Source organism: Rhinolophus ferrumequinum, chromosome 17, assembly GCF_004115265.2.
Source record: "Rhinolophus ferrumequinum isolate MPI-CBG mRhiFer1 chromosome 17, mRhiFer1_v1.p, whole genome shotgun sequence".
Classification (NCBI taxonomy): domain Eukaryota; kingdom Metazoa; phylum Chordata; class Mammalia; order Chiroptera; family Rhinolophidae; genus Rhinolophus; species Rhinolophus ferrumequinum.
In genome coordinates, this window is record NC_046300.1 from 23,397,901 (window position 1) to 23,422,589 (window position 24,689).

Sequence of the window (24,689 nt, forward strand, 5' to 3'; positions counted from 1 at the left end):
ATTATTTTCAGAATTAATATCTGTAAAAAACTATCATGTATATAAGTATTGTTTTGAGTATAGTCTAACTGAGACAGTTTAAAAGCTTAACTCTGATAGTGCATTTATGTATGCTAAAACTCCTGGAACTCTAACCTGGCTGACACTTTGAGTTTTGAGTTACTGATGAAAGTAAGATGTGTGATTCCTGTATACGTGAGTTTTTTTTATTCCATAAGCACCATGTCTTTTGGTATCAGTTAAATTACTTTTAAACTCTTTTTTAAAAGAGGATCAAGATTGAAAATCTAACTCTATAAATAGAGTTGTAAATGCTTTGAGCAGACCAAATGTTTTCCTACTTATCTACATTACCCAAGTAGGTTGATAGTTTTTGTTTTGTTTTGTTGTTTTTCAAAATCAAGGCTCTAGGAAGTGATAATAGATTAAAATTTTGTAGTAGAGAATTGACTTTGATAGAAAGCTCAGATTTCATATTCACATAGACTTACTGGATTATAGGAGATACCAAGCTTAATTTGTAAAAAAATTGTGACGAAGATAATTGATAATTAATCTACAGAATGCGTATTTTAATTATACTACTATATGTGCTAAATCATATTGTATTTTTCTTTAAAAGAAAACAATTTATACTCTGAAATATTCAATTGATGATTGGTAAAATAATGCAGTAAGTCAAACTGTTTTGTACAGACCTGCCCTATACTAGGTTAGTTAACTAAGTCCCTTTAAAGTTATTTTTATTAAACCTTCACATTTAATTGTTCTTACAGGTGGTCGCAATGGTTATGGTGCAAAACTTTGTAATATTTTCAGTACAAAGTTTACAGTAGAAACTGCTTGCAAAGAATACAAACATAGTTTTAAGCAGGTATGATAGAAATGAGTTTAATTTCTTTATTTTTTCTTTTAATACTCATGTTTTGTTGCTTTGCTAAGATAATAGAACCTTAGGGAAATTACAATGATGTGTGTGTGTGTGTGTGTGTGTGTGTGTGTGTGTGTATTTATTTATTTTAAAGTGTTAAACAAGTCACAGAGCAAAAAAGACTTCAGAATGCCTGTGAGGTTTTATATAAGCCTGTCTTCCTCCCATTCCTAAAACAAAATACTTCAAGACTTTTCTTTTAATCTAGTTAAGTATTAATGACAATGTCCTGAACCTCAAAGACTAGATGAAATGCATTCACTTAGAATGTTTGAAAAATTCCTCGATTCATGGAATTCATATTTCAAAATTTTGTTTTACTCTTGTTGTAAGCCTTTGAAAATAGCTTAAAATTTTAAATAAACTAAAATAATTTTCTCAGGAAAACATCATGCCTATTTATTTTTGTAAAATTCTATATGGTCATGTTAAAGAATTCGAAAGATAATTTATTAACAACAGTGTATAAAGTTGTGCAGTTTATTTTGTTTATTTTCAACATTAGGTTGTTAAATAGTAGTATTTAAAATTTTTTCATCTTTAATAGTATAATTTTAAATAATTTGTTTGGTTTATTGTGAAGCTGAAAATGGATGTAGTTGTGGTAAATGTGTTCCATGAACTAAGTCTTTATGTATTATAAAATACAAAAGCATTAAAGAAATATTTGAATATCTTTTCTTTTAAAGACATGGATGAATAATATGATGAAGACTTCTGAAGCCAAAATTAAACATTTTGATGGTGAAGATTATACATGCATAACATTCCAACCAGATTTGTCCAAATTTAAGATGGAAAAACTTGACAAGGATATTGTGGCCCTCATGACCAGAAGAGCTTATGATCTGGCTGGTTCATGCAAAGGGGTCAAGGTCATGTTTAATGGAAAGAAATTGCCTGTAAGTGTCATCTGAAATAGCTAATGCTTGGTTATTTTGTAGATGGCTTATAGTTTATAGTTAGATCTTTTAAAACCTAATCTCTTTCTTTTAACCAGTTTGTTTGGATGATTCCATTTAAAGTGATGATTGATATATTTGGATGAAAATTTCCATCTTGCTAGCTGTTTTCTATTCACTGTATTCACTGTATTTGTCCTTTGTTTCTTATTTCCTTTTATTCTGCCTTCTCTGCTTTTAAGTAAGCAATTTTTTTTAATGATTCCATTTTACCACTTCTGTTTACTTATACCTTTTTAAAAAACTTTTTCAGTGGTTGTCTACGGTTTACAAGTTCATTTGTAAATAGTTTTAGTCTACCCTCAAATAATTTATCAGTATCACTTCATATGGAGCAAAAGGACTTTATAACAGTGTATCTTCAGGATCTCCCTCCAATTTCTTGTGTCATTGTCATTATACCTCTCACTTTTGCATATGCTATAAATACCAGAAGAAGAAGAAGAAGAAGAAGAAGAAGAAAGAGAATGAGGCAGAAGAAACATTTGAAAAAAATGATGGCAGAAATTTTTCCACAGTTAGTGATGTTGCTGTTAATGCATTAAGCAGTCATTTATACTTTAGAGCAGTTAAAAGTACAATAAAGGATTATTTTTTAACTTTATTCCATTTCCAGTGCTCTTAATTTCTTGGTGTTGATTTAAGTTTCTGATCTTAATCATAGTCCTTCTGCCTGGAGTTCTTTCTTTAACATTTTTTGTAGGATAGCCTGCTGGCAATAAATTCCCTCAGTTTATTTTTTTCTGAGAGAGTCTTTGTTTTCCTTCACTTTCAAAGGCTGTAGAATTTCACTGGATACAGAATTATGGGTTGACAGTTATTTTTTCTTTCAATACTTTAAAGATGTCACTCCGTTGTCTTCTTGCTTGCATGGTTTCTGATGAGAAGTCAGCTGTAGTTCATATCCTTCTTCCTCTTCCTCTGTTGGTAAGGTGTTTCATTTTCCTCTGGCTGCCTTGAAGATTTTTTCTTTGTTTTTGTTTTCGGTATGGTATGCTTCAGTGTTTATGTGTTTTTGTGTATATGTGTGTTTTTGCATTATTTTGTTTGGTGTTTTCTGAGCTTCTTGGATCTCATGTTTGGTGTCTTTCACTAATTGTGGAAAAATGTTGGCCATTATTTCTTCAAATGTTTCTCTGCACTATTCTTTCTTTTTCTTCTGGTATTCCATTTATGCATACGTTATATGGTTTGGTATTGTCCTAAGCTCTTAGATGTTTTCCTCTGCTTTATTTCTCTATTTTCTCTTTGTGTTTCAGTTTTATTAATTTCTATTGCCCTATTTTTAATTTCACAGATTTTTTTTTATTGTGTCAAGTCTACTGATGAGCCTGCTGAAGGCATTCTTCATATCTTCTGTTTTTGATTCCTACCATTTCCATTTGATTCTTATAGCATCCATCTCTCTGCTTATGTTGCATGTTGTCTACCTTTTCCATTAGAGCCTTTAACATGAGTCATAATTATTTTAAATGCTCTGATAGTTAAAATACCTGTGACGTATCTGAGGTTGGTTCTGATGATTGCTTTGTCTTTTCAAACTGTGTTTTCTTACCTTTTGGCATGCCTTCTAAAGTTTTTTCAAAAATCAGCTTTGTTGTATAGAGTAGTAGATACTGAGTAAGTAAGTTTTAGTATAAGGATTTATGTTCTTCTATATAGGAAATGAGCCATATTTTGCAGTTGGTTGTTGCTGTAGTTACTAGTGTTCTGGTTTGTTGCTGTGGGTACCAGAGACTTCAAATTCTTCCTTGTTTTTATCTTTCATCTTTGCTTTGGGCTTTCCCTTTGAAATGCCCCTCAAGTAGGGTCTGTCTCTTTGATCTCTCCCAGCTAAAGCCCACTGTTATTATTTGAGGCCTGTTAGCATGATGGAGGGTTGTGGGAAACTCTCATGTCTGATTACATCTCAGACTTTGGCATGCACAGTGGGCCTGTGTCTTAAGGATTTGGCCTTTACAGATGTTTCTATCCCTCCTCTAGAGGTAGAGATTTTTTCTCTGCCCTCTATTTTCTTCCCCTAGCTGCAGCAGTTATCCAATAGTGTTTTCTTTCAGTATCCTTGAAGCTCCCTGCTCTGCACAATATCTTTATTTTTTATAACTTAAATGATACAGAAGCAGGATGGGGTAGGACAGAATTACTTTCTTCCAGCTGCAGTGCTGTTTCACCGATGCTCTCCAGTACGATCCTTCCCCAGGCAAATTAAGAGTTTTATTGGTAGGGGAGATGGGTTCTGAATGGACTTCCCAGTGGCTACTGTTCTCCTCCTCCCACCAGCACCATGGGGGGAACATTTTCTAGATTCTCTCTTCCCTGTGAGAACCTGCTGGGACTCCTGGAGGAAAAGCCTACAAAAGAGTAGTAATTCCTTACGACTACAGCCCTCAGGTGCTTCATACACTCATATTAGTCCACACTTATCCTATAGCAGTTTGTGAAAATTTCTGGTTTAATGTTCCTACTGGCTTATATGACATTAGGCAGCTTCTGCCCCAGTTAAGCAAATGCTTAGGTTTTGAGTCTCCTACAGATACCTGCCTTTCTTCAGACTCAGGGTGGCCAGATATGCTGTAATCTCAGTTTTTTTGTGGGTTCATTAAAAATTAATTTGTGGTCTGACCAGCTCTTTTCTTGTAAGGGGAGAAACTTTTTTTTTCTTCTTTTTTTCCCTTTCTTTAGCCATCTCCATGTCTGAACTCAAACTGGAAGTCTACTTTGTCATTTTTAAGACATAAACTTTTGAAAGATTTTATAGTAATTTACCTGTCCAGCTATCCATTCATAACTTTTCTTTATCAAGTACATATAAAATTAATTGCTTTTTAAAGGGTGTAGAAATCAAGGTGTAGAATAGGGGAAAGTCATGAAGGTTTGGATCTGCAGAGTTAAGAGCTGTTGTGAATGAGGAGAAATAAAAAATGAGAGTGTTCACCTAGTTGAGCCACCAATATAAGATTGTTTATGGTGTTTGTTTTTCAAATTAATAGGTAAATGGATTTCGAAGTTATGTAGATCTTTATGTGAAAGACAAATTGGATGAAACTGGAGTGGCCCTGAAAGTTATTCATGAACTTGCAAATGAAAGATGGGATGTTTGTCTCACGTTGAGTGAAAAAGGATTCCAGCAAATCAGCTTTGTAAATAGTATTGCAACAACAAAAGTAAGTCTGCTAATTCTTTTTTGTTTCTATGTCATTGGTAGAACAATGGATGCTTCATTAAAAACAGCAGAATAATCAACAATAACAACAGCAAAAAACCCCTCAAATCTGCTTTTGTGAAATCAAAAATTGACTTATGAAAATGAAAGCTTGTTTTCTGTGAAATAGCTGCGTGATAATTTAATATCCGTTGAGAAATAAGTATATGATGTTTATAGTTGAATAATTTATATTTTATGAAATTTGGAGTGATAAATTCCTTATTCTGCATTCTGAATTTAGAATGTAGAAGAAAGACAAATAGGAAATGAGTCTGGGAGTCAGATTGTAGAATGTGTTATCTGCCATTTTAAGGAGTTTGAAGCCTCTTCTGTAGGTTTTTGGATTTTAAAATCATATGAAATTTTTTTCACTGAGAAGCTTTTATCCATTTACCATAATAAAGTATTAGGTAATATAAGTGTGTATCCCTAGAATAATATAAAACTGTGATTTATCACTTTGTCACTCTTGTTCAAGTTTTAAGTTTTTTAATGTTCAGTATTTTATAATCTAGCATCATTTTCTCTTGTCAACAGAAATCTTGGCATCCATTATAATTTTATTATATGTAATAGAAACCTAATGTACAGCGGCATAAACATGTAATAGTTTTATTTTTCCTCTTATAACGAGGGACTGGGGGTAGGCAGTCTTAGTACTCTAACTCTAGTGTCATCAGGATCCCATGCTCTTCCTCGCTTTCTTTTCTGCCATCTTTAGCATCTGGCTTTCATCGTCATGCCTTTTAGGATGTCTGCTGTATGTCTGAACCTCATTTCTAAATTCTAGGGAGAGAGACTCGGGTTGGATAATTGCATATGCCAACTAAATCACTCCCTTTTTATTAAGGATACAATAGTTTGCCTGGAAGCACCATCCAGTGCACCTCCGCTAACATCTCTGAGTAGAACTCAGTCAAGTGGCTACTTCTAGTTTCAAGGGAGTCCAGATTGGTGAATCTTTTTAATCGGGCATGTTGCCAGTTAGAAGCAAACAAATTTGGGTTTGTCAATAAGTAAAAGAGGAGAATGATGTTGGATGGACAACTAACAATGGTTGCCACAATCCCTAAATTTAAATCTTGTGTGTATCATTACCACCACCATGACAGTACTCATTCTTACTTCAGTGTCTCTTTTTTCATTCAATTGATTTTTTTTTCAATTTTAAATAAATAGATTTATTTAAGGTTTTAGAACACATTAGAACACATTTAGAACACATTACCACATTGTTTAAAAAAATATGGATAAAATGTATACTATGAATTATCTTTCCTACTCCTGTCTCCTGACCAAATGGTTCTCACCTCTTGGTATTAAGTAATGTGTAGTATTCATTCTTACTTATAGGCATGTTTATTAGCATATACAAGCAAATATGTATTTTTTATTGTTGCTTTTTCTTTTTTCTTAATATCACAAACCACACAATGTGATATATAGATGATGTATTACAGAATTGAACACTTGAAACCTATGTAATTTTACTAACCATTGACACCCCAATACATTTTAATTTAAAAAAAAGAGAAAGAAAGCAATAGTCACCTAAGGAAAGAGGTTGTTGTGACATTTTACAGCTGCAGTGAGTCCTAAGGAGAAATAATGTTTCCTGTTAACTTTGCAGCTGGCTTTATCTATATCTTTTATTCTAATCTGATGAATAGCAGGTTAGATTTTTGTAGTTTAAGCTATTTTTACTTTCTCATAACCTTGATGAACTCCATTGGACATATAACATAAGCAATTGTTTTTACTTTGTATGAAGTTGGCTAATTGGCTGTATGGCCAAAGAGGCATTTATTGTTTAAATCCCAACTGTACTATTCTGAGACTCATATTATTCTTCTGTAAAATGGGGTTAATAATACTGACTTCACAAAGTCAGTATTGTGAAGACTTAACTACTCATTCTAGAAAAAAATACGTAAGTGTTTTGCTACCCTAAATATAGAAAATTTTGTATTCTCTCTTTTTTTTTTTTCTTCCTCTTTAGGGTGGACGGCACGTGGATTATGTAGTAGATCAAGTTGTCAGTAAACTGATTGAAGTAGTCAAGAAAAAGAACAAAGCTGGTGTATCAGTGAAACCATTTCAAGTAAGTGAAGCTTTATATATTCTGTTGAATTATTAAATAATATCTGAAATGATGTTGACTTTTTTTTATATGTTTTCAACAGGTAAAAAACCATATGTGGGTTTTTATTAATTGCCTTATCGAAAATCCAACTTTTGATTCTCAGACTAAAGAAAACATGACTCTGCAGCCCAAAAGTTTTGGGTCTAAATGCCAACTGTCAGAAAAATTTTTTAAAGCAGTGAGTAAAATTTGCATTATTTTTTAAGTGTTGTTATTGAGAGTTGTTTAAGTAGTTTTCTTTCCTTATTTGTGATTAGTTTCTCTCTTATGTTAACTGTAGTATAGGCATACTTATACTACAAACTAATACACTTAATTCTGCAAACTTAAAAGGGTAGACTTTGTTTCATCAAACAATTGATTATTTTGCCAAGAATTAAAGTAGGGAATCATGCAGCTAATTGTGTTTTTAGCTTTGCATTGACCAGTATAGTATAAAGCCAGATGTCCCTCTAACAAATGTTCAGGTCCTTATAGGACTAATGATTTCATCTTTTCTACTCATTTCAACTTGATCTACTGATTTTTACCTTTATGTGTTTTTTTTTTTTAAATTGTGGTAACGTGTGTAATAAAATTTACCATATTCTACATATTTTAGAATTTTATTTTACTTTGTACATATTTAGGCCGCCTTAACATTTCTGAAACAAGTTGAGAGTGTAAGTAATCTTAGATTTATAACTGAGCCTTGCTACTGCTAATAGCTTCTTATAATCTGTTGTATATAAGCAACATTTGCCTCAGTTCCCTTGTTTAGCAGTAGCATCGATAAACATGTTAGATAAGCATATACAGAATGCCTTCAAATGTGTTTGCACTGAGAATGTAAAGATGAATAAATTACAGCCCTCCACTTTGGAAGTTTATAGTTTGGTGGAGGAGTGTAATTACGACAGTGACAACATATTTACTAAAATCCATTATTGGAATTTCAAAGGTAGGTTCTCACAAACAAAAACAACTTATTTTTGAGGTTCTAGCTTAAAGTTTATATACTTTTGGATCTGATCATAATTCTAAATACAAATGACCCTATGTTAATGCTTTCCCAAATGTCTGCCCTCATAAAAGTTCTCATTATGAAGTGACTTGATTTTAGATTTTATAGTTTTTCGTGTTTTTTTTTTTTCAGATTAAGTTTAGGTTTGGCAATATACTTTACCTCTTTTTATATCTCAAACATCCAGAAAACTATTTCGTACAGCTAAAACCAGGATGATGAAAAATAACTCCAATTTGGAGGTGCTTCACTTTTTTTTCTTTTTGGGTTAACATCTTGTCACATTAATTGCAGAGTGGCACACAATATATAATGTTGAAATACTCATCAACATTTTAAAGAATAAGTACTGTTCTTGAGTTCTTGAGTTTATCCTCATGTTCTCTTCGTGTTAATCTTTTTTTCATAGCGAAGTCAAAATTCACATTTTTGTATTGAGAAATATCAGAAATGTCAGTGTCTAGAATTTAGTAGCTAGTAAATTCATGGGTGGATCAGCTTTTACTGTGTTAATTTTAGTAAAATTAACTTGTAACAAAAGCTATGTATATTTCTCTGGAATTTATTATAATAGAATTTTTTCATTTGTAGTGAAGTTGCCCTTTTTCATGTGTTTATATTTCAGTAAAATAGCTTCTTGAGTTAGTTTTACTGTAGTTAGAATAAAATTCAACATGTATCATTATTATCATTTCCATTTTTGTTTTGCCTTGTAACTGCACAGATTCCAAGTATTCCATTAATTTTAGCTAACTGTATGAACTTCTGGCTTGTTTGGCTTGTTTGTATATCATTATTCTTTGATTTTTAGGCCTCTAACTGTGGCATTGTAGAAAGTATACTGAATTGGGTGAAATTTAAGGCGCAGACTCAGTTGAACAAGAAGTGTTCATCAGTAAAGTACAGTAAAATCAAAGGTATTCCCAAACTGGATGATGCCAATGATGCTGGTAAGATTTAGACTTTTTTAAAGATTCAAGTTTTATCCCGTTATAGAAAATTTTCATTTTCCACACATAGTTAGACTATAGGATTTTATGTTCAGAGTGTAATTCTACTTCATAAAATTGCCACATGTGCCACATGTTACTAATTTTCAGGGGATAGGAATTAAAATATACTTAGTATTTAAACTACCCTGAGCATAATGTAAGATGACTCTTACAGTCTTTTGCTATCACCATTGTGATTATTAATTTTTCTGGCTTCATTTTTCTCATTGGTAAAATTAAGGTTGTGGAGTATATGTCTTTTCAAATTTCTCTCAGGTGGCAAACATTCCCTGGAGTGTACACTGATACTTACAGAGGGAGACTCTGCCAAATCGCTGGCTGTGTCTGGATTAGGTGTGATTGGTCGAGACAGATATGGAGTCTTTCCACTCAGGGGAAAAATTCTTAACGTACGGGAAGCTTCTCATAAACAGGTATATGTTTATTATATACATGTATATATGCGCACATATATATATGGCGTTTTCATAATTTACTAAAACAGTTGAATTTTTAAATGTAAATTGTGACTCACTTTTTGTATATTTCAACACTTTAAAATGCTTTCAATTCTTTTCCTTCATCTATAGATCATGGAAAATGCAGAAATAAACAATATTATTAAAATAGTTGGTCTACAATACAAAAAAAGTTATGATGATGCAGAATCTCTGAAAACTTTACGCTATGGAAAGATTATGATTATGACTGATCAGGTTGGTTTAATAGTCGCCACATACTTAAAACTCAAATCTTTTTCAGATTGTCCTTTTAATATTTTGTTTCATGAGATTTGCTCCAAAACTGTACAAGTGAAAGTGATTGTATATCAACTGGGAAGGAAACATTGTTTAACGGCACTGTTTGTGTGAAGCACTTTTACATTATCTAATTTATTGGGTAGTCATCTTTTTGGTTAGTTATTTTAAAAATGTTTTAAAATGTAATAAATATGAGGAGAGTGGAACACACTGTAGTACTATGGGGTTGAAGCCTACCTATAAGTAAGAAGGAAAGGATGAAAATTACAAGTGAGAAAGATTAACCACTAGGATAATGGTTAATATTTGTATATGATGGCATAATTTGTGATGTACAAAAACTAGGAGGACTTGAATAGTTAAAGGGCATTAATTAGTAAAGAACTAGAAAATTGAAAATGCATCCAACTGCTTTTTCTCTTATGTTCTCTAATTAAAAGCATTTGTAGAGAAAATCTTCAACTGAATAAGCTGCTATATAGTTTTAAGCAGAAATTTAGCTGGTTTTAAGTCAAGGGAAGACTTGTAAATACCTGTTCTCCATGGATTTTGCCTTTCATTGTCTCCTGAAGTAGCATTATAAACATGTTTGATGTGTTTCCATCCTTAAATCGTTCTTTTAGTGAAATCTGGGTAAACTACAAAACAGATATAACAATGTATTTTGTAATGATAGGAAGAGTCAATCTATCATTACCTATGTTCTCTGTTTGAATTGTAAGAAAATTTCTTACTGTAATTTTCTAAAGAATATTATCTACTGTTTTTTAAAATGTAGTTCTGAAATTTGAATGGAATTTTGCCTCTTTGCTGCATTCATACATTTTAAAATTTGGTTATATAAGTATATTTCATAAAATTATTATAGCACTCTTTATTAACATTTATTTAGGATCAAGATGGTTCTCACATAAAAGGCCTGCTTATTAATTTCATCCATCACAATTGGCCATCTCTTTTGAAGCATGGTTTTCTTGAAGAGTTCATTACTCCAATTGTAAAGGTACTATTTACATTAATATATTTTTATACTGTTGTCTTGAAGGGTAGCAGAAAAACTAATTTTTTTTTAATTAATTTAAGGCAAGCAAAAATAAGCAGGAACTTTCATTCTACAGTATTCCTGAATTTGATGAGTGGAAAAAACATATAGAAAACCAGAAAGCCTGGAAAATAAAATACTACAAAGGTTTGTTTTTTAAAATATTTAAATTTTGTGATATTACTATTGACATAAATGTATTTTTTATGACAGCATTATAAAATATTGTAAATGTCTATCTCTTTTAGAATTCAAAAATAGCTATTGCTGATTTTTAAAGAATTACTTATGGAAAATTTTATAGAGAGTAGTATAGAATGTTTCCCATGCACTTCAGCAATCACTATTTCATGGCCCATCTTGCTTCATCTAAACTCTTCTCATTGCTACACCATTAGTTTGAAAGAACTTCCAGACATTTTATTATTTCTATAATACTTTAATATGTATCTCTAAAATAATTTTTTAAATGTCCATAACCATGTGGTATCATTCTTTAATAACCTCGAATATTTATGCAGTGCTAAAATTCTCCTGATTTTATTAAAACTATTTTTGGTGGTTTTTTTGTTGTTGTTGAATCAGGATCCAAACAAGGTCCACACACATTGCATTTATATATGTGTCTTAAATCTTAATGTTTCTCCTTTTATACTTTTTAATTACAATTTATTTGTTCAAAAAGTTGGATTGTTTTGTCTCACATTCTGGACTTTGCTGATTATCCCTGTAGTTTCATTAAATATGTAGCATGTTCCTCTGCCCCTTATTTTCTGTTAACTGATAGTCATATTGGAGGCTTGATCACATTTGGATTAGATGTATGTGGCAAAAACATTTAATAGTCAGTGTTGTATACTTATGTCAGAAGACATGTAATATATAGCTTGTCTTTCTCTGTCTACTAAAATTGATCAGTTGGTACAGGTGTTGCCAGCTTGATCCATCAGCTTCTGATCTAATGGTTTTAAACAACCATTGATATTCATGATTCACTTAAAACATTTTTTCAGATTTATTGAGGTATAATTAACAAGTAAAATTGTATATATTTAACATGTACAACATAAGCTGATATACATATACATTGTACAGTGATTACCATAATCAAGTTAGTTAAGACATCCATCACCTCACATAGTTCCTTTTTTTTTTTTTTTTTTTTGGTGAGAACATTTAACATCTACTCTTAGCAATTTTCAAGTATACGATATAATACTTTTAACAGTAGGCACCATGGTGTTCATTAGATCCCCAGAACTTAATCATCTTTTAACTGTAAGTTTGTGCTCTTTGACAAACATCTCCCCATTTCCACCTTCCTCTAGCCCCCGGCAACCATCATTCTAGTCCTTTCTATGAGTTCAACTTTTTTGGATTCCACATATGAGATCATACAGTATTTGTCTTTCCCTGGCTGGCTTATTTTCACTTTTATTTTTAAAATTGTACAGGGTTGGGTACCAGTACATCTAAAGAAGCAAGGGAATATTTTGCTGATATGGAAAGGCACCGCATCTTGTTTAGATACGCTGGTCCTGAAGATGATGCTGCCATTACCTTGGTAATAAACTAATTAAAAAAAAATTGTCCAGTATCTGTTCCCCTACCTCCTGTAACTTTCTTCCTAGTCTTGGTTATCTATAAGTCTCTTTTGAATTCTAATGCCCAGACTAGTTGATTTTAATGTTTCTGCCCGACCCCGAATACTTTGATTATGCCTTGCTTTCATAGTTCTTTAATTGAAAGACCTCTGTTCAAGTGTATTTTTGATAAAAGAATATTGGGGAAAAAACCCTTAATTTCCCAGAAACTAATAGTTATTTGCCTTCATAAATTTTATAATGAAATTTATTTGCTTTTTTAATGTGTGAAATCATTGACTGAAATCTTTCAGGCATTCAGTAAAAAGAAGATTGATGACAGAAAAGAATGGTTAACAAATTTTATGGAAGATCGGAGACAGCGTAGGTTACATGGCTTACCAGAGGTTAGTCAAACAGAGTGGTGATCTGGGGGAAGAAAGAAAGAGACTAAAATTGATGTAGTAATAATGACAATATTGTTATATAACTTTTCTCTTAGCAATTTTTATATGGTACAGCAACAAAGCATTTGACGTACAATGATTTCATCAACAAGGAATTGATTCTCTTCTCAAACTCAGACAATGAAAGATCTATACCATCTCTTGTTGATGGTAAGTAACTTTCATTTAAAAATGTTTTTCATTCATATTTTAATTTCATGTACTTTAAGGTATCCTTATAATAAATTTTAGAATTCTGAAATTGCTTTACAGAGATTTTGGTAGGACTGAAATCTTTTTTATTACTTCATTTGAATCTTTTAAAACTCTTTGAATTTTTCAGGAAAATTAAAGGCAGATTTTATTTGCCCCAAGTTCATTGAAGACTTCCTAAAATAAATAAAATGGGATTTTAATAAGGTCTAAAATATTTATCAGAGACTAAATTTTAAAAACATCTTTATACCTCAATACTTTAACTTATTTAACTTGAAAAAAAAAAAATTTAGAAACTGCTACCTGGTAACTGGAGTAGATTTTGTTCTTCTATCTAGAACTTTAAAATTTTCATTTTGTCACTTTTAGCAAGTTAGTTGATTGTGTTCCTCAGTTTTTTAGCTACTAGTAGATGGTTCTACCTGGCCATCAAGTTCTAGCTTTAAGTTACATCCCTTCTATGAAATCTTCTTTAACAGTTTCAGTCTAAATTGGTCTCAGCTGCCTTAACGTCTATGCCAATAATGTGTGCCCATTATTTCACTTGTGTTAATTTTGCCTCCTCAATTAGGTTATAAAATTCTCAAGGAAAGGGGCCATATTTATCATCTTGTTTAGACAATGCTCTGGGCTCACGATGGTGATGACGATAGCTGGCATATACTGAAAAGTTTGTTACTATGTTCATTGGTCTAGAGCAAGGGGTGTCCAAACTGTGGCCCGCGGGCCAACTGCGGCCCGCATTCCATTTTTTATTGGCCCACAGAAAATTCCAAAAATATATTTAGTTGACTTAAATAAACCAGGTGAGGCAATACGTACTTCACCTCGAGTGAGTGGCCCGGCTGTTTGTGTATTTTACCGCATATGGCCCTTGGTGAAAAACGTTGAAAAAAGTTTGGACACCCCTGGTCTAGAGCAAGAAGAATGATAAGAAAGTAGAGTGCTTTGCTTACATTATCTCATGTAATCCTTATGATCACCTTATTAGGAAGGTAATTATTTCTGTTACACTGATGAGGACAGAGATTTACTGGTTTAGTAATTTGTGCAAAGTCATGTTAAACAGCCAAGTTGAGAAGAGTATCCATATTGGTGAGATTCTAAAGCCTGCATTCTTAACTACCACAATACCTTATTTATAAATAACCTTATTTATAAAGGTTATCCTTATGGTAATAATAGTTTCAGATGCATTGGTAGTTTGTTGCTACTTTGGTTACAACTTAAATTTTGGGCATAGGAGTATTTGGAATCTCCTATGAGAGAACTTTGTTGCCGCTGAGCAGTTCTGTAAGACCAGAGGTGGTCTTTCAATTGGTACTTCACTTTTGGAGTAGAGTGAAATGGTATAAAAAGGTGTTAGAATGTACTCACTTTGTTACAGAATCTCAAGTAATTATTTTTAGTCAGTTATTTTTCAAAACAAAGTATATCTTTTTCTTTCTTGAACATATGGAACACTTTTGAATATATGGAGCACTAAAAGAAAGATTACAATTAGATTTTGAGTAATATTTCTAAAAGAGGTTTGTTCTTTTTAAAACTAGGCTTTAAACCAGGCCAACGAAAAGTTTTATTTACCTGTTTCAAGAGGAATGATAAACGTGAAGTAAAAGTTGCCCAGTTGGCTGGATCTGTTGCTGAGATGTCTGCTTATCATCATGGAGAAGTAAGCATTAAGTTTGGGATCAATTAAGAGCTATGCTTATTGGCATGAAGAATGATAATTAAGCATAATAAAATGTTTTTCCTTGCATAAAGACTTTGAAATGTAAAAGAAGGAGAGTTTGGATTTTAATAAAAATTAGGGAATATGTATAGAAAATTTAGAGTATTAATGTTTTATTCTGTCTGTTTCTATTTTATAGCAAGCATTGATGATGACTATTGTGAATTTGGCTCAGAACTTTGTGGGAAGTAACAACATTAACTTGCTTCAGCCTATCGGTCAGTTTGGAACTCGGCTTCATGGTGGCAAAGATGCTGCAAGCCCTCGTTATATTTTCACAATGTTAAGGTAACAATTTGCTGATATAATGGTATAGAGTTTTATTTGATGTTTACTGGAACTAACTAAATGTTTAATAGAGTTGTAACTATGGAGAGATATGATTGGGGATTCTCTTGAGGGTGAATATTTCAAATTATTTGATAGCAAATCAAATGAAATTTGTTGATCTCAATTTTTATAAATTAAAGATGAAATCAGTCCTAATGAACATAAGGATTTTTTCTGACTCAGCTTTACTTTTTAGACTGAAGATGGGTTTTGTGATTTAGTCAGAATAAGAGGAAATCCTTAAGAAGTTATTTATCAATACTAAGAATTTAATAAAATAAGGTTATTTTATTCTGGCTTTGTCCCTGAGAGAAATGTATTTGGAAATAAGGCTAGGTAAAATTTACTGTGAAATACATGTAATCAAATTTTAAAAAACGCATTCTTTTTAAAAGACTTTTTGAAATGGATAGTCTTCATTATAAAATTTTATTTCCTAAAAAACCATGACATTTTTCCATATTTTTCATTTTCCTTTCATTAGCTCTTTAGCAAGACGGCTGTTTCCTGCTATGGATGACAACCTGCTTAAATTCCTATATGATGATAATCAACGCGTAGAGCCTGAGTGGTACATTCCTATAATTCCCATGGTTTTAATAAATGGTGCTGAGGGCATTGGTACTGGATGGGCCTGTAAACTACCCAACTATGATGCTAGGGAAATTGTGAACAATGTCAGACGAATGCTAGATGGCTTGGATCCGCATCCCATGGTAATTATTTAGGACTTACTGCTTATATTGTTTATTTAACAAATGATAATGTATAAACTGCAAAGTCCAGTCATTTTAGAGAAGTAATGGAACCATTTCCATTTTAGAACATATTATAAATGATAAATATCATATTAGTGTGTAACTTGATGTGTGCTTATAATAAATACAACCTTTGAATAAAGTCTAGAGATGAGGTTTTGGGGAGACACTGTTTATTGAAATTTTAAAATACCCCATATTTCAGGCTTTCAAATATCTAAATTATATAAAAAACAATGCTTTTATGTAACTTTGTTTTTGTCCTGAAACTACTAAGTCATATTAGAGTTGTAAGGATGCTCAAAAACACACTGTATATATTTTAATGTATCCCATATTTTTTATTTTTGCCCTTTTCTTATAGCATTCACTGTGTTCAATTTTTCTTTGAAACACCTTCCAAGAAAAACCTCTCAAAAAAGTGTCCCCCTCTCTTCCACATGATTTAAAATCGTCTGGAAATGTCCCTTTATCATGATACACTTAAACAAAAGTATATTTTTATCACAAATGTAATAATGCTCATTGTAGAAAATATAAATAATCAAAGAGGAAAGTATACTTAATAAACCACCATGTAGAAACAAACTTAATATTTTAATGTTTTTCTAAGTTTTATTTCATTTTTTATATTTTAAAATAAAACAAAAAATTAGATTGTGACTATGATTTAAAATTGTTTTTCTTTGTAAAACCCTAAAATACTTTAAAATGTTTCTAACACAAGCATCAAACTATTTTTTATGATTATAGCATTTTAATTCTTTCAGATACATTTTAGAGTATTAAGTCAATCTATTTGATCAGTACATGCTTCTTGTGTGCCTGATATCTCTCTCTCTCTCTCTACACACACACACACACACACACACACACACACACGTATACATACATAGCTTTAGATCTCTAGATCTATTATCTATCATCCATTCATCCATCCAGCTAGCTAGCTATGAGACACTGCTAAGTGGTGTTTCATAAAAAACTATGGTCCCTGTCTTCAAAAAGTTAATCTGTTCTCAAGACAAGGCATTGGAGCATGACATTTACAGTGACAAAAGATAATATTAATAGTTTCTCAGTATGCCAGAAGAAATGCCCTGTGCTGTATGCCTAACTTCTTAGTGATATAACAAATATGAGTTTTAGAAGAGGGAGAGATCATTTGTAATTAGGCTGAGAAGGATGAGTAAGATTTATATAGAAGAATGGGGTATGGGGAGCTGAATATGTATCAGTGCTAGTGGATAGAGTGAGTGAAAGTGAGAATATTCAAAATATTCAAGCAAAAAATGTGGAAGAACGGTAGTGGTTTGGAAGGCAAGTAATTGGAGAAAATGTAGAAAGTAAGATTGGCTAAAGACTGGAAGGCTTTCAAAGTGATGTCCAAGGAGTTTGAATTGAAAGGACTATTAACCTAGGGGAGAAGGAGGTATGTAGGCAATAGGCTGGAAAGAAAAAGTCATATTCTAGGAAGACTAGGAGAGATGATGTTAAGGTTTTGGGATTGGGGCCTGTTCAGAGTATATTAACAAAACCCCCAAAATCTTGATGAATTCAAAATTGAGTGATTATTTGGAGAGGGACTATTGAGGATGAGGAGTTCAGTTTGTCATGTCAGTCTGTCAGTAGCAGTAGACCATAGACTCAGGGGCACTTAAATGTCGTATTGACGCTCAAGAGAGAAATCAGGGCCTTAAGTTATTTTTATTTTTCTGTGCAGCTTCCAAACTACAAAAACTTCAAAGGAACGATCCAAGAACTTGGTCAAAACCAATATGCAGTCAGTGGTGAAATATTTGTGGTGGATAGAAACACAGTAGAGATTACAGAGCTTCCAGTTAGAACTTGGACACAGGTTAGTATAAGTATGTGAGCTACCTGTGAGGAGGGATTGCATTAGCAGTTCTTTCTGGTAAAAATATGATTCTGTCATTGTTTGCCTTCAAAAATTCCTACATACGTTTTTGACCCATTCAATTGTATTTGTGCTTTGAATATTCAAATAGTAATTAAAAAGTTTTTTTTAACTTATCTAAATGTTGAATAACTTAAGCTAGCTTTTAAAGAAACTCTTATTTTTATTCTGTCTATCTTGAAATGAATAGAGTAGTATGTAAAAAACTGTTTTGAATCCTTATAAATATGATCAATAAATTCGTGTCAGTTAGTATCAGCTGTTACAAATCTAAGGGTATGCATGTCATTTCTTGTCAGTTCTAGTTAATATTATCGCCTTTATACTCTCAGCCTTCCCCTTGCCATTTGGAGTATGAGCAGATCAGAACCATTACCTTGTATATCTTCTTTCACCATTGAGATCTCCAAATATTATCTTCTATAGTGACTTGGGCAGGAAATGATAATGATGGAGGGTTCCCCTTCTTTTTTCCACTGGAATTGAGAACTTTTAAATAATTGCATGATTATGAGAATATGAGTAGCATGAGAATATGAGTGTATGTCGTGAAAAGAATTACTTACTTTTAAATCTTTTATAGGTATACAAAGAACAGGTTTTAGAACCTATGCTAAATGGAACAGATAAAACACCAGCATTAATTTCTGATTATAAAGAATATCATACTGATACAACGGTGAAATTTGTGGTGAAAATGACTGAAGAGAAACTAGCACAAGCAGAAGCTGCTGGATTGCACAAAGTTTTTAAACTTCAAACTACTCTTACTTGTAATTCCATGGTAATTATTTAGATTTACTATTAATTTAACCTTTCTTCCATGATATAAGTTGGATACCTGTAACTGGCTTTATGATGGGAGTTATGATGATAGTATGATGGGCTATAGTAAGTCTGAATGCATTTTTCCCTTCCTCCCCCATATATTTGCTGAAGAATCTAGAGGTACATTCCTTTTCCTCTACTATTATCCACTACTCTTAATCCCAACTCTGCATTTGTGCATTTGGGTTTAAACACACAGTATACACACACCTAACTAAAAGTTATGACAGTGATTGTTGCAGGCTTTTTGTATGCCTTATTCCTGTCTCTCTTAGCATTTTAATTGTGCAGTGTGTATCTCCTCATAACTCTAATCTGCTGTATTAATTTGCATGTTGGGGATGCAATTGGGGAAGAAGGTAGAAAATGAATAAGTATGATTACCCTTGTTCTAATCCAAATTAGCTTTTAGATTTAAAGAGGAATAAAAGAAAAAAATCCAGCAGTAGTTAGTGGCTGAGAAAAGGGCCATGATATGCCAAGAAAAGCTGATGGAAAAAGGAGAAAAGGGATAAAAAAGAAGTAAAATTTCCAAAAAAAATTGAGGAAGTTTGAGTGAATTGTAGCACAATTATAAAAACAAAATGCAAATGCACATCCATTGAGGATATGGGAGAGAGAGAACTTTAAATTTAACATTTTTAAACTTAGCAATAGAATGTTTTAGTTTGAAATATTTTTTTCTTAGGTGGTTTTTATAGCCACTTTAAATAAGAACCTTTTTTTAAGGACCCATTTTTATCTTTCAAATCATTTCTATTTTCAACATTTTCACAGTTTGGAGAATTGAATTCATCAGTTTCTTGGAGTCACCAAGGAAATATTTACAGAAACGTGTTAATAATTTTCGTTCTGTTTAATGGCTTTTAGGGATGATGTGTGTTTTTATAAGTATACTATGGTTTTAAATACTGTACGTGTCATACCAGTTAAAAATACCAATACAGATTTATGTAACCTTCAAAAACTTTGTGTTTTGCTTAGGTACTCTTTGATCATATGGGATGTCTGAAGAAGTATGAAACTGTTCAAGACATTTTGAAAGAATTCTTTGATTTAAGATTAAGTTATTATGGTTTACGTAAGGAGTGGCTTGTAGGGATGTTGGGAGCAGAATCTACAAAGCTTAACAATCAAGCTCGTTTCATTTTAGAGAAGATACAAGGGAAACTTACTATAGGTAAGATGCAACTTTTAAAAATTTGAACATTAGTTAAAATGGAAAAAAATCTTTATTAATAGAAGACATTTTTATCAGTAGAATATAAACAAATACAAATTGAATCTCTTTTCTTGATCCTAACTTTATTTTTCCCTCACATAGAGAATAGGTCAAAGAAAGATTTGATTCAAATGTTAGTCCAGAGAGGTTATGAATCTGACCCAGTGAAAGCCTGGAAAGAAGCACAAGAAAAGGTAATCTTTGCAGACCAAGACATTCAGAGAAGCTTTTAAAAACAACTTCCAAAACAAACAAAAGACCCAACCCCTAAAATTTAAATCTAGTACTGCTAAAGGTGCTGAGTTGTCTATTTGGAGACTGAAGTCTTCTGTTTATCCACAGAACAGATACAGTACAGGAATTTGCAGTGCACACCCAGCACAAAGCACTTTGCCAGTGTGACTCAACCAGGGCCTGGAGAAATGACTCCAGGTGTGAGAAGGTAGCTCAGTCTCCTTGGCCTTTTTTCTGAGCCTGCCAGTAAAGGGTGTCAGTGTGGTGGTGGTTTTGGTGAGGTGCATGTATTACCTGGGAACTACACTGGTAGCACAAAAATAAATCATTTCACACTGGTCAGTCTGTGGTCACTATGGAATTCAGTCACCCTTCACTTAATCTGATTTCAGTTTATGCTGGGAAGACTAGAGACAAAATGTTAAATATTATAGTATTTATCAACTACCACGTATGTGCTCTGTCCTGTGCTTAGATCTTTGGCTGGAGATTTAAACCCTGGAACTTCAGATTAAAAGTCTGATGTTTTGTTAATTGTCCATTTCAGATCATAAAGTACTAATATTAATTTAGTTAATGGAATATTGAAACTTTGAGATTCCCCTCAAGAATTAGTTTCTTGCTGTTGTGTGTAATTAAAAGAAAAAATTAAAAAGGCAGTACAACATTGTGATTGAGAACACAAATGTACAAAAGGAAGAAAATTGGAAACGATTAAAGTTTTTTGATACTAAATTAGAATATTATGTATATATGATACTGTTATCATCTTTAAAATGCAGTTATGATTATGTGACATAACTTCTGCTCGCTTCGGCAGCACATATACTAAAATTGATTATGTGACATAACTTGAACTGAAACTTTATACTTCTACATTTCTGAGTTCTCAACCATAAAGTTTTCCAGATTTTTCATCAAATTACGTTGAAATGCTGTTTTGTTTACACTATTAAAGTGTTTTTTTCAATTTTGGACAGTCAATAGAATGCCATATATTAGAGTGATAAAATTAGTATAAATTATATATTTTGTAATTACGAATTAAGATAATATCTTATTCATCATTTGAGGAAAATGAGGTTGAACAAGATGGGAATCATTCAGAATTAAGATGATCCAAGTACTTTGCTTTCCTTTCAATATGTTTTATTGCATTCTTAAACCCCAGTAATGAATTTAATGCTTAGTTTTAAAAGATATGTGTTTAGAGGTTGAGACTGCCCTTTTGGTGGAAATATACTTCATTGCTAAAAACTACTGTTTCATTTCAGTAATTTTATTGTCACCATCAAAATTTCCTCAGCATCTTGGCCATGGGTTCATTTTGGGTGTTCAGTAACAAAAGGAGTTGCCTTTACAAGAGTGTCCAATTGTGTAGAGTTGGAAAAGAGAAAATTAACAAGCAGATAATTAGAAGATGAAAGTTTTTTCAAAAACATAATGGAATTTGGTCATTGGAACTTGAAGTTTTTTTTTTTTTTTTTTGATTTCTAAAAGTATCCTTAGTCATCTTCATGTTAACAATTATAGATACACATATTCTTAGAGTGCTTATTAACAGTACTTTGGGTGTCATCAAAACCTAGAGCAACTAGACTTCTAAAAAATGTGGGTCTAAACAGGATTTTATGACACTCTAATTATATTTTAATAGTAGTGTAATAACCTAAATATTCCATAGCAACACTGTTTTATGAATTTTTTTTAAAAACTGAAATTTTATTTATGAGTTATATAGGTACTTATTAATCATCAGTTCAACAACAGCATTCCTTATTTGGCTAATGTTGCTTAATTCAATTTATAGTTTTGTTTATGTAATGAGACATCTTACTTTGCAATTTTTATTTTTATCCCTTTGCTTCTAAATTCTACTTACTTAAACTTGACTTTGTATATATTTTACTGAAAAATTTAAATTGAAGTGTAAACCTTCCCCCCCCTCTTTTTTTTCTATTTTGGTTACCAAAAGTGAACTTTTTGTTTTATGGAGTGTCATGGTTAACTCAGTCATTTTTAATTATCTGAGTGCCTTAAACAATTTAGATGCAATTTTATGTAATGGCTGTTGTGAGTTTAAAAAAACTAAAGATGATGTCACCTATAATAACTTCTGTTAAATTCATTGGATTTTTGAAATTTAGTACTAATACAAGATTTTTAAAATTTCAATCCTTTTTATGAAAAAAAGCCTTATTAATACAATTTTAGAATAGCCCTCATAATTCATACTCTAACTACCAGCTCTTAAATTCTTAAGTGAACTTTCTCTTCACCCTTACACAGGTATTCTTGCTTTAGAGAATTTTTATTAAGAATTCATCCTTAGAGAGTGACTGTACCTTAGCATATTTATTACAACTGTAAAATATTTTCATAAGTGATATTTATTTTGGGTTTCAAATTGTTCATTCACTCACTAATATAAAAATCTGCCAAGATGCAATGATAAAACATTAGTTCCACTCTATTAATTTTAAGATGTGGTGTCTTCTCATTTTGGACTTATACTACCTGGGCAAAGCAGTTAATTTTTCATCACATTCCTGTATAAATAGGGATTGAATATACCACTCCTTTTGAAGACTTCATTGTGTATTTTTAGAAAATTTAAACTTTTTATAGGAAATATATTTTCATAGGTAATTTTGCAGATAATCTAAAATAATCCCACCGACTGAAGATGTAGCATTAAAAGTATAGCATTAGTGGAATTTTTAACGCAATATTCAATAAAATTCAGTAGTGATTTGATGCTATACAGGACTTTAATATAAAGTTTGTTATTTTTTACAGGCAGCAGAAGAGGAAGAAACACAAAACCAGCATGATGATAGTTCCTCTGATTCAGGAACTCCGTCAGGCCCTGATTTTAATTATCTTTTAAATATGTCTCTGTGGTCTCTTACTAAAGAAAAAGTTGAAGAACTGATTAAACAGAGAGATGCAAAAGTATGAAATTTTGGGGGTTAAATAATTTGAAACTATTTCAGTGTTACTCATATCTTTGTTTTCCTTTTTTCAAAAATAAGTATTTTGATTTACCATTTATACATTTAAAAATTATTGGATGTTTAAATCATACTACTTTTTTATCATAGGGTCGAGAGGTCAATGATCTTAAAAGAAAATCTCCTTCAGATCTTTGGAAAGAAGATTTAGCAGCATTTGTTGAAGAACTGGATGTAGGTTAAGTCTCCATTAAGACATATCTGGAAAAGTAATGTTCATGAAACAAGAATGAAAATTCTTTTTCATTAAATTATCTGTTTAACTCTGTGAAGGTTAATGTGTGTATAAACTGCATTAGGATTAAGCTTCTTTGAAGTTATAAAGAAAAATTATAGATGAATGTATAAAGCTATGGAATTGAGATTTAGAATAAATTAAATACTAGTACTCTCCATTAGTTAAATGATATCAAATTGGCTTAATGATGATTCAGTGTAATGTGTTATAGCAAAGGGGTAAGAGTTGTGTGTGTGTATGATTGAATATAGGTACTTTGATTTTCAAAAAGTAGGATGATAGTCTCTTTAGACTAAAACAATCTAGTGATAATACCACTCTTTCACTTTTAATTCTTCACTTAATTATTTGACAATTAGTGAAGTAATTTCAAAAAAAACTTCTGGATTTTTTTTTTCATCTAAAACAATTTAGACTTAAATTTCAGATTGATTTGTGACGTTTAAAGTCTAATGGTAGAATTAATTGAATGTCTATTTTGTCAGCACTGCATTTTTTATAATCCCCATCACCACCCCAAATAAGGGATTATTAACCTGTTATACAGATGAAGATTCTAAAGCTTAAAGGTTAAGTAACTTGCTTAGAGAGGAATTATTAATATATCATTATGGTTAAGAGCAATTACTTATCCATAAAATAGGGATCACATGATTTTTAATACCTAGCACATAGTAGGTGCTTTATAAATTGTAACTTATTTTCCAAGGATTTATAACTAATAAGTGGGACTACTAAGATAGAAATCCAGATCTGTCTGATTTCAAAGCTCATGTTACTTTTTTTAAGCTATCATGCTACAAGGATTTCTTAAATAATATTCAAGAGATTAAGATGGCATTTTCCCTTGTACCTTTCAAAGCTTGCTCATTATTTGAAGGACTAATTTTGTAAAATGAAGAATTTTTTAACACTAATCATGATTGTATCCTCATTTCTTACATAGAACCTCCTAAGTTCAATCTAACTATATTGGTCCTTTTACCATACTTTGCCATGTATAATGAGTTCTGTGTATAATGTGCACCCACATTTTTGGACCAGACTTTCAGGGAAAAAATCTTTCGTTTTAATTCAAATTTTTATTTGTTTACATTTAGGTACTGTGTTTCCCCGAAAATAAGTCCTAGC

General features: G+C 31.7%; 1 protein-coding gene across 2 annotated transcripts in view; it reads left to right on the forward strand.

Moving 5' to 3' along the window:
• Positions 1 to 24,689, forward strand: part of TOP2B (DNA topoisomerase II beta) — a 52,773-nt gene that overhangs the window by 13,866 nt on the left and 14,218 nt on the right. For both annotated transcript variants that reach the window (XM_033131757.1, XM_033131758.1), the window contains exons 6-27: positions 777 to 874; positions 1,621 to 1,833; positions 4,884 to 5,057; positions 7,098 to 7,199; positions 7,282 to 7,419; positions 9,056 to 9,194; positions 9,513 to 9,670; positions 9,827 to 9,952; positions 10,890 to 11,000; positions 11,081 to 11,186; positions 12,494 to 12,603; positions 12,937 to 13,029; positions 13,125 to 13,239; positions 14,835 to 14,956; positions 15,156 to 15,304; positions 15,831 to 16,062; positions 17,828 to 17,962; positions 18,606 to 18,806; positions 19,835 to 20,030; positions 20,175 to 20,266; positions 23,106 to 23,261; positions 23,411 to 23,494. In XM_033131757.1, the coding sequence (XP_032987648.1) occupies positions 777 to 874; positions 1,621 to 1,833; positions 4,884 to 5,057; positions 7,098 to 7,199; positions 7,282 to 7,419; positions 9,056 to 9,194; positions 9,513 to 9,670; positions 9,827 to 9,952; positions 10,890 to 11,000; positions 11,081 to 11,186; positions 12,494 to 12,603; positions 12,937 to 13,029; positions 13,125 to 13,239; positions 14,835 to 14,956; positions 15,156 to 15,304; positions 15,831 to 16,062; positions 17,828 to 17,962; positions 18,606 to 18,806; positions 19,835 to 20,030; positions 20,175 to 20,266; positions 23,106 to 23,261; positions 23,411 to 23,494 (3,050 nt within the window). The remainder of the gene's footprint in view (positions 1 to 776; positions 875 to 1,620; positions 1,834 to 4,883; positions 5,058 to 7,097; positions 7,200 to 7,281; positions 7,420 to 9,055; positions 9,195 to 9,512; positions 9,671 to 9,826; positions 9,953 to 10,889; positions 11,001 to 11,080; positions 11,187 to 12,493; positions 12,604 to 12,936; positions 13,030 to 13,124; positions 13,240 to 14,834; positions 14,957 to 15,155; positions 15,305 to 15,830; positions 16,063 to 17,827; positions 17,963 to 18,605; positions 18,807 to 19,834; positions 20,031 to 20,174; positions 20,267 to 23,105; positions 23,262 to 23,410; positions 23,495 to 24,689) is intronic.